Source organism: Lutjanus erythropterus, chromosome 24 (assembly GCF_056507025.1).
Source record: "Lutjanus erythropterus isolate fLutEry1 chromosome 24, fLutEry1.hap2, whole genome shotgun sequence".
Taxonomy (NCBI): domain Eukaryota; kingdom Metazoa; phylum Chordata; class Actinopteri; order Lutjaniformes; family Lutjanidae; genus Lutjanus; species Lutjanus erythropterus.
The window spans coordinates 2,610,047-2,619,881 of record NC_139340.1 but is presented as its reverse complement, the minus strand read 5'-3'; the positions used below and the strand labels follow the sequence as shown (position 1 = coordinate 2,619,881).

The 9,835-nt window shown below is 39.4% G+C and overlaps 1 protein-coding gene across 1 annotated transcript; it reads right to left on the bottom strand.

Moving 5' to 3' along the window:
- Window positions 1-4,944: 4,944 nt before the first annotated feature.
- On the bottom strand, window positions 4,945-9,835 carry LOC146304508 (growth/differentiation factor 8-like). The gene is made up of 3 exons (XM_084713249.1): window positions 9,508-9,835; window positions 7,687-8,057; window positions 4,945-5,763 (listed from the first exon to the last, which is right to left on the bottom strand). Exons 1-3 carry the CDS (start codon window positions 9,833-9,835, stop codon window positions 5,383-5,385), a joined length of 1,080 nt encoding a protein of 359 aa, XP_084569375.1. The 3' UTR covers window positions 4,945-5,382.

The following is a 9,835-nucleotide window of genomic DNA, read 5'->3' as shown; positions in this document are numbered from 1 at the left end:
ATTTTTATTTTTTTTTAATACCGTACATATTTGAAAGACTTCATTACCCACAAACGTTTGGGCTTGACATATTGCAGTTCCTGTGTGAAGCAGATTTCACACAGCACTGATAGAAGATCAGCAGGGAGAAAAGAAAACTGCTTTAAAGGGACCACTCTATTTAAAATAATACTCCACTGGTGTCTGTTCATTTCAGCAATATTATGTGAAAAAATCACATTGTGATCACAGTGAACAATGTGACAACTGATGTATGGTCTTCATTAGTGATGATGTGACAGTATTGTCAAAGTTTAATGCAGAAACTGCTCCAAAACAGATGGTGCTTCGATTATAATCAGAGCTGTCTACTGAAAGCAAACTTTTTACCTTTATTATATTTGGAAGTGATTGTCAATGTATTTACTTAATTTCTTCAGGGTTTAATTTTCTGATAACAGACAGCTCATCAGTGCATTTCAGCAACCAAAAGTTATGTTCCCACTTGTCAGAGTGCCCCTGAATGCACCATCCCATTTCCTCTTCAGCTGACCACAGATGCAGCATGGCTTCACATTTGGCTTACTTATCTTGTGTAATGTGCACATGTGCTGAGTGCATATTGTAAGTGAACATTTTCTAAACTCAAGTCACTGTTTAACTCGAGTTATATAGCAATAAACATGGCAAACTCCCTGCTTCAATTCCAGCCATAAAGCCATGCAAGATACAAAAATTATCCACCCAAAAACCCACATCTTTCAATATATATCTTTGAAGGCACTTATCCATACACAGAACAGATCAGAAATATACATCTTAACCTTATTTAGTCATTTTGTTGAGATTTAAAATCTCATGAAGTGGAGTAATTCAGCTTTTTTGCAATTTAAATCTTTGTTTTTTTCAGTTCCTGTTGTGGATTAGTCTGCTTTTAGTGGAGATGAATAACAACAGGACAGAACATTATGTTCACTGCCGAATCACAAACGTGACCCAGCGTCACTCGTGGACATTCTGTTCCAGCAGCAGAACAAAGACATTTGGGTCAGAAACCCCCATGAAGCACAACAACAGTCAGGACATCTGCTCTCGGCTTCGAATCGTGATCAAACCTCCCTCTGCGATCATAGTTCCTGCCCTCACAGCGTAACCGGCGGATGAATCCAGAACTTCCCTGGCTGTTTATGCACCAGTCAGTGATGATTTTTAGATCATCATGAAAATCATCAGAACCAGCTTTCAGAGTCTAAAAGCTTTGATTTGTTCTTGAGTTGGTTTAGGGCTGAAGTTCAAGTTCAGAGGTCAGGTTGTGGTGTGGAGCAAATCAATGTATTAATGCTTCCCAACTGCATTAAATTACAAAGTTTTCTATTGCCACCGACTGCCACACACCACAGCTGCATGCTAAAGAAAGCAGTGAAGTGCCTTCAGCTGCAGACCTGCTAATGTCCACTAGCTGCTGCTGCTGCTGCTGCACTCTCAATAAAACAAGGACATCAGGTGAATGACTGTATCCATAAGAAGAGAAAAAGACTCCCTGTGGCTGTGAAACCTTTAGACTCTCAGCTAACATGTGCATGGTGCACGTGAGTTTATTGTTAAAGGGATAGTTCGGATTATTTGAAGTGTGGCTTATCCATAGACAGTGTTTTATCTATAGTAGATGGAGGTCGACACGAGCTCAGTTTGGAGAAGCAGCAGGAGTACCGGTGTAGGAAGCTAAGCAATGTACTGCTGTGGACAGGATCAGCAACCAAATGTGTTTCAGACCCCTAAAAAAAAAAAAATCAATCACAGTTGAAGTGTATACTACATTTAGAATATTTTCACCACTTTACCTTGCTGACTTTTCAGACACAGAAGATGCTGTTCTGCTGCCACTCTGATTGGTTAATTTGTTTGTTTGACTTCAATGTTTCAAAGAGTTAGTTCGGACTGACCAGAGTCACACAATAATGCAAATAAACTAACAGGTGGAGGCAGCAGTAAAACAGTAACTCCTGTATTCTGCAAGGTAAAATGAAGTTTTTGTCAAAGGAGTATAGTTGGTTTGGAGAGAGAAATATTTGGCTCATATATTGGTGGCATCCCATCAGAAAAGGCTGACAGCACATAGTGAAAATGTTCTAAATATAGGGCACACTTCATATATGCTGGAAACAATTAGAGAGTTTGTACTGCAATGTTGTATTGCAGAACCGATCCAAAGTCTTTAAGGAGGCAATGCAAAGGATACTGGGGTGCTGACATGTAGAAGTCATGTGCCTACCACTGAGAAGAATGGAATCACGAGAGAGTTATTTTCTCAGTCCTTTAAAATCGACTTGAAGTCCACCACAGTGATCAGCTCTGCCAATTTCAGATCCTTCTGTAGATTATTCCAGGACAAAAGCAGCATATTTAAAGGGTTTTTTTTGTCAGTGATTGGTAGGTAGAGATCTCCAACTGTCTGCATCGGTGCTCCTGCTGCTCCTCCAAACTTGGGGCGTGTCGACCACCATCTATACACTGACTGTGGATAAGTACTGCTTAGAACATGTACTCCAATGTCTACAAGCGTCCTCCAGGGTGTGTCAGTACACTGTTCCAAGTGCAAAAACATGCACTTCTGACCCCAACTCTGCTTCAGGGGTGAAACACACTTTTAAAGATGAAATACTATTTTTCAGTCTGGAGCCAAGTTACTACTGCTCCATTTCAAAGGATGTAACTGTCACTGCCTGCATAATTTGCGTCCTTTACGTTGGCATGGATGTTAAGCAGTGCATCCACTAGAGGGCGCTGCTGAGAGTCAAAAGGTACCCCCCCCCCAAAAAAAAAAAGAATAAAAAGAGTCAAAAAGTTTCAGAAAATTAGCGCTGGAGGTGGTTGTAATAATGAACCTTTTGAAAAAGAGACAAAAGTGGAGTGGACTGCTCTGTTTTGTCCGTATATGTAAGCTTCAGAAAACACGCACAAATACACAGTGGTGTAAAGAGTACTGAATATTTGTACTCAAGGACAAGTACAGTTACATTACTAAAAATTACTCAGTTAGAGGTAAAAGTACTGGTGGTAGAAAAATTCTTAAATATTCTTGTCAAAACTACTCAGCATATTGGTTATTTTTTAATTTAATTTATAAGATATAAAACACATTATTCATCTTTTTTCCTTATTTTCATTTTTGTCTGTTTTTTTGTTCATTTATTTTGTCATTTTCAGTTTCCTTATTCAACAAATGAGGTGCATTTACCACAATTTTTAAACTATTGATTAAATATCAGTTAATACATTTTTAATCGGTAAAATTCATAACAGCAATTGATCAATTAATTAATAATTGTTAATATCCCTAGTCTGCTCCTGTGCCTGCTGCAGTGTTTCGGGGTTTTTCATTGGCCTGCTTGCGACCACACAACCTGACAGGCTTCTAAAATGCAAGTCAAAGGTTTGGATATTAATTCTAGTTGCACTCACTACTCAATTATGATTTTAAACGTAACTAAGTAGATTACATGGTGTGATGCATGATATAAAAGTACGGACTTGAACATTTGAACATGACTTTAACCCCTGCAAGTATGTATGGAAGAAGGCTCCACCCATATGCATATCTAACAATAAGCATAAATGAGCCTTTATCATGTAAATGTGTTGTGCATGCAAGGTATAAAACAGGAACAAGAGAAAGTGCAAAACGTCAGAGAAGAAGACAAACATAAGCTTTGAAAATCTTTCATGATGCTCCAAATGTTTTCAGGATAACAAGAGAACCTCACAGTGGGACATTTAAGATTTGATTGGAGGTTTGCTTTGACTGACAGGTCTATCAGCCAGTCACTTTCTGTTGTGGTTAAGTCGGCTCCATTCATTCACTCTAATTAGCATTTTCTGGATCCAACAAGTGACTTTATGAAGTCATGATGCTACAAGGGAAGACAGGGCAAAATTAAAAACATTTCTTATGGGCTTCATGTTTACAACATACCATACAATCCAGCATTAAATCACAACACACCTGCAGCAGTGTCCTTAAACCAGTGTCTTTCTCCCTTCTCTTACATCACTGTGATGCTCTTGAGAACAGATCACAGCGAGGAGTTTGCAAACAAGCTTTGGGACAGCAAAGGGCGATCCGTCAGATCACAGTCATTAGGTTCATGTTTTTCAAAATAAGGGCGCACATGGACACCCTGCAGGATTTGTTCTGGTCAAGGCTCAAACCAGGACACGTTTTCAGAAGACAGAAGGACATAAAGCAGCAGGAGACTACAAACCCCAATCACAAATAAGTTGGGATGCTGTGCCAAACATAAATAAAAACAGGATGCAGTGATTTGCAAATCATTTTCGCCTTGTATTCAATTGAAGACAGTGCAAAGACAAGATATTTAATGTTCAAGCTGATAAACTTTATTCTTTCTTGTAATCATTCTGAATTTGATGCCTGCAACACATTTCAATTAAGTTGGGTCAGGAGCAACAAAACACTGAGAAACTCACATTCGACAGGTAAACAGGTGAGCTGGTAACAGGTGACAGTATCATGACTGGGTATTGACGTGGCGTCCTTGAAATGCTCAGTAGGTCACAAGCATGGATGGAGTGAAGTTCGCCACATTGTGAAAAACCACAAACAGTCCAACAGTTTAAGAACAATGTTTCTCGACACAAAACTGCAGGAGATTTTACCATCTACAATCCATAATATCATTAAATGATTCAGAGAATCCAGAGAACTTTTATGGAACATGCAGGCATCAAATTCAGAATGAGTGTATATTTACAAAAAACAATTTAATTTAAGTTAATCAGTTTGAACATTAAATATCTTGTCTTTTTACCCTGTTAAATTGAATATATGTTGAAGATATTTTTACAAATTACTGCATTCTGTTTTTATTATGTTCTACAAAACATTTACTTTATTTTTTACTTCTTCTTCTTTTTTTTCCCATATCTCCTTTCTCTGTTCTCCAGATCTGTACATGAACCACGCCCACTTTGAATAATCCAATCAGATCTGTTGGATTTGACTTAAATCCTTCCTTCATATTATAGAAGATAAATATGAAAGATTTATACTGAACTTATATTTTTAATGAAAGTTTAGATTATGTAGGAAATTTTGTGCTTGTGACCTTTAGTTAGTCCTGTAGAATAATATCGTTGTCTTGTCTGATATCTATCTTTTTTCTTTGTTATATATATTTTTTTTTATTTGAACAAAAGCAAAGTATAAAAGTAAAAACAACTTTAGGAGTCATGTCCTTAAAAATACTCCGTGCATCTCTGTCATAGATGAGATGTTTCTGGGTCTAAGTTTAGATTTTTAACAAAATACTGAATTTTTGCATCACGTTGTTGAAAACAAAGTTTCTTTGATCGAGCTGATGTCCTGCAGATGTCTGGCTCTCCTCAGGAGCAGCCGCAGTGGTCCACCACCATGGACGGGATCTTTCCGTAGATGATCTGCTCCTTGCGGTTGAAGTAGAGCATGTTGATGGGCGACATCTTGGTTGGCGTGCAGCAGGGCCCCGCCGTGCCCCGTGGGTTGGCCTTGTTCACCAGGTGTGCGTGTGGGTACTGCTGCAGGTGCAGGAACTCGCACTCCCCTGAGCAATAGTTGGCCCTGTAGCGTTTGGGCGCGATGATCCAGTCCCAGCCGAACTCCTCGAAGTCGACGGTGAGCGGGTACCGGCAGCAGCGGGTCTCTGCAGACTCCTCATCGCAGTTGAGGCCCGAGTCACGGCGGGATCTCTTGGGACTGTCGAGGATCTTCACTTCGATGAATGGTTGCTGGAAAGGAAATGAAAACGTCCTCACAATACAACAGACAAAACCATCACCCAAATCTAAATCTAAAACATGACACTGATCACTGATGCAGGATCACTTCCCTCCACTGGGGGTCGCCATAGGTCATGTTTTTTAATGCAGTTTTAAATTATTTGGATTTAACCAAGTATAATAAATGCACAGATTAGAGCAGGAAGAAACTGATAATGATCAGTAAACAAGTTAACCCTCCATGAACAGAGAGACAAAATCCCTCCTCTTCTGGTGCGCTGAAATTTTGGAAAAAATATCAACGGTGATCCCATTTGAATTGTGTTATGGATTAAACATATGATTTTTTATCAATTTAAAATGTAATTTTGCAACTCAAAAAAGTTGCATTTTGTTGTAAAGATACTAGAGTATCATTTAATTTTGTGTAAAACCGCCCAGTGAACTTCATCTCTTGACTTAAACAACATACATCATCAACACCAACATGGCCGTCTCCTTGGCATTCTTCACTTCGTTTCCACAACAAGGAAAAAGGTATTTCAAAGAGGTGAGATTAGCCAGCATATACAGTTTTTGCTGGTATCACATGTATTTCTCCAGCAGATGAAAGTATTAACCATCTGTGTATCCGGATGAGGAGAAGGACAAAGAGATGAACTTGTGCACCAGAACAACACAGCCACTTTCTATTCTCCAAGTGAGGAATATTTGCAGCCATTTGTTTTAAGAGCTTAAAGATCAAATCATCACTAAAGTGTATGGTTTCAGTCAGACAGAGTGTAGTTTGTGCTGTGAGAGGCGACTTCTTCCATTTCTCTTCTGCAGACTTGTACTGATGTGGATTGACTGATGCATAATATGAAAATATTCACAAAGTCAGTCATTTGTTTGTGTGGTCAGTCACGGTTAACTGATGTAACCCAGTCAGTTTTACATACTGACTGTATGTAAAGCTTCCACTGTAGAAACAGTGCAGGTTAAATGACCTGAAACAAGACACACTTTAGCCTGGTTTACTGATGTTACATTCACAAAAAAAAAAAATTTTTTGAACAATTCTTACACCGGAGATGTACTTGCTTTTTAACCATGTGTTTGCATTTGTGTATCGTTAATTTCTGAGGACGTACACAACCATTGCTCCAAATGTATACAAGATACATGAGGCGGCAATGATGCATATAGATGCATATGCAAAGGCATAGCAAACTATATCTCTTTCTTCTGTATGGTGCATGTACAGTTGCACATTACCAGATTTTGCAGGCTGTTTTGGGGATTGTTGCAGCCTAAACTGCATGATTTCACAGAAGCTTTTCTAAAAAAAATGTAATGCAATGTTGCATCATTTTTAGGCAGTTTTTGCAATGAAATTGCAGCATACGATCACAACATCACAACTTTCTGGAGAGAGTCTCTCTCTGAGAACGAGTGAGAGCAGCAGCCGGACAGTTCAGCAGTGTTGTGTTTCCAGTCCAGTAACAAACAGGCGAGCAATGACAGAAAGGAGACAGAATATTTTCACATCTAACTCAGAGAATTAAGGGTCTACTTTAACCAAACCAGAGCTGGTGATTGTTGGAACAGTGGAAAGACTAATGGAGACTGTTTTGCTAAGTTTTATTTTATTGCTATTGAGTTTGAATTGAATTTAGAAAGCAATTAAGCTCATCTTTATTCGGTTAAAGAGAGAAACCTAAATTCAGAGGGTGTACGTTGTATTTCTCTGTTTAATAAGGAAAAGAATATTTCCCATCTTGACATTCTGTCAGTTTATTTTGTTTACTGAACAAGCTAAGAGAGCTTGTGGCAGAATACAGAACTAAAAGAGTCGTTCATGAGTCAGTATGGTTGTGTTAGTGGCCACAACTGGCAGTAAACTTCCAGAGTGCTTTTTAAGTTGTAGGTTAGTATTGTGATTACACTCACCAGTCCTTCCTCTCCAGGTTCTGCTGACGTGACAGCCAGATCTTCTCCTTTGGAGTCGTAGGCGTTGATCTCGATGCCATAGTTGGCCTCAGGTTGACGCAGCCAAGCCTGCAGGAGAGATTTGATGTCAATGCTCTGCCAGGAGCCGGCGCCGGCGTCTGTGTCGATCTTCAGAGAGCGGACTCTGACTCGGGTGTTGTTTCCCTCCTTCCCGAGTTTGAGGCGGGAGATCTGCAGGAAGACGGTGGTGACCATGTCGGCCGGCCGCAGGTGAACCCACAGCTGGGCGCGCAGGATGTTTTTGGGTTGGATCTTCGGACTGAGGCTGAACAGACAACAGGAGGACAACTCGTCCTGGGCAATTGGATTAGCTGAAAAAAAAAATAATTAAAACATTAAATTATCAGATTGAACATTTTGCTTTCGGCTTTTTTTAATCAGCTGGTTTTTTTTGCCCAACACTTCAGTCAAGAACAAAACACCTCAAAACCACTGAATGGATTAGCAGGATATTAGCTGTAAATATTAATAATCTCCTGCAGATGAACTCCTGACCTTTTATCTAGCACCACTATCAGGCTTGGTATATATATGTCTCCAAGAAGATTAAATCCTAATGGTTTTAGCACTGGTGTACTCAGGGGAGGGGCAAATACATCCCCAGTGCTCCCATGTTTGGAAAAATACGACAAAGGTTCCCCATTGGTGCTGTCGATAAAACACGATAAAGTGACCTCTAGGGAAAATAGTTATGGTAGTATCTTAAAATAATTAGTTTCTCAACATAATGACTCAGTGAAATACTAAGTGAAATACTGGACTGGGTATCATTGTGTCCATAAGCCTATGGATGATACCCCCCACCCTCTTTTTTTCCAGGACAGCGAAGTCATGTTCAATTGCATTCGTTCTCCATATGTACTTGCTCATGTTTCACAAAGAGTTTAACCAGAACCAGGCCGTAATATAATAATACCAGTCATATCACATCCATACAGTGTTGGTAGTATGCAACTGTTAAAAAATAAAATAAAATAAAATTATAATAATAGATAGATAGATAGATAGATAGATAGATAGATAGATAGATACTCATCAGTCAATATATCAGAATCAGGATTGATGCATTGATTGCACTGGAAAATCTGTATCTTTAATTATTTTGAGATTAAAAAGTTTATTAAAGATTAAAAGTTTGATATTAGTCACTCATTTGTAGAAAGTGTCTGGTTATAATGACTTACATTTTCCCACCACATTTAGGGAAATGTACTGTACATACTATAAGTTTTGCTGTGAAAACCGGTGGTATTTTGAAATCAACAGAATAATGTGACTATTTCTATATTGTTTCACATTTCCAACATTGCCACAACATATAAAACAAATATCTGTAAAGAAACACATTTTTAATCACTCAACTGTCAAATACTTTCCCTCACATGAAAGCAGATTCTGTGCTTCTACTACTACTACTACTGGAATTAAAGTTTAGTTCAATCTATTTCTCTCAAGTGGTAATTAAATCATTTAATTTGAACGTTTCTTTGTTTTTTCACTACACCAAAATCTCTCCAAAATTAAAATTCCACCAGTAATTTTGGATTAAAGCCAAACATTACACTCTGAAAGTGATTACATTGTTTGTTCAGCAGGAATTAAAAGTTTTAGGGTCGGGTGTTTTCTGCTGCTTGGAAAACAAACTTTACGCACAGAATTTAGGCACGGATCATTCTACTTTTACGCACGACGTTCAGAAAATAAAGTTGCAGAACACGAGAGAGTAAAGAAAGTGATGGAGTTTTGATTTGGTTTAATTACGCTTGGTGGCCATGGTGATGATGGTCTCCGTCGTGGCGTGGTCCTCGTCCTCCACCCGCGGGTCGTACTGGTCCAGCAGCTGCGTCAGAGGCGGCGCTTTGGGCAGCAGCTGGCGGATCATGTCCCGGCTGATGTTGGGAGCCTGGTCGAGCCGCAGGATGCTGAGGATCTGCGACTTGATGCTGTGGAGCCTCATCTGCTTGCTGTGCTCACGGAAGTCGCAGGTCGAGCACTGCTCTCCGCTCTCCGCCAGCAGCTTGGAGGTCTGGTTCATCTCTAGAGAAAAGACCGCAGAGAAGAAGACGGTGAGACGGAGGAAGAGGAGCAT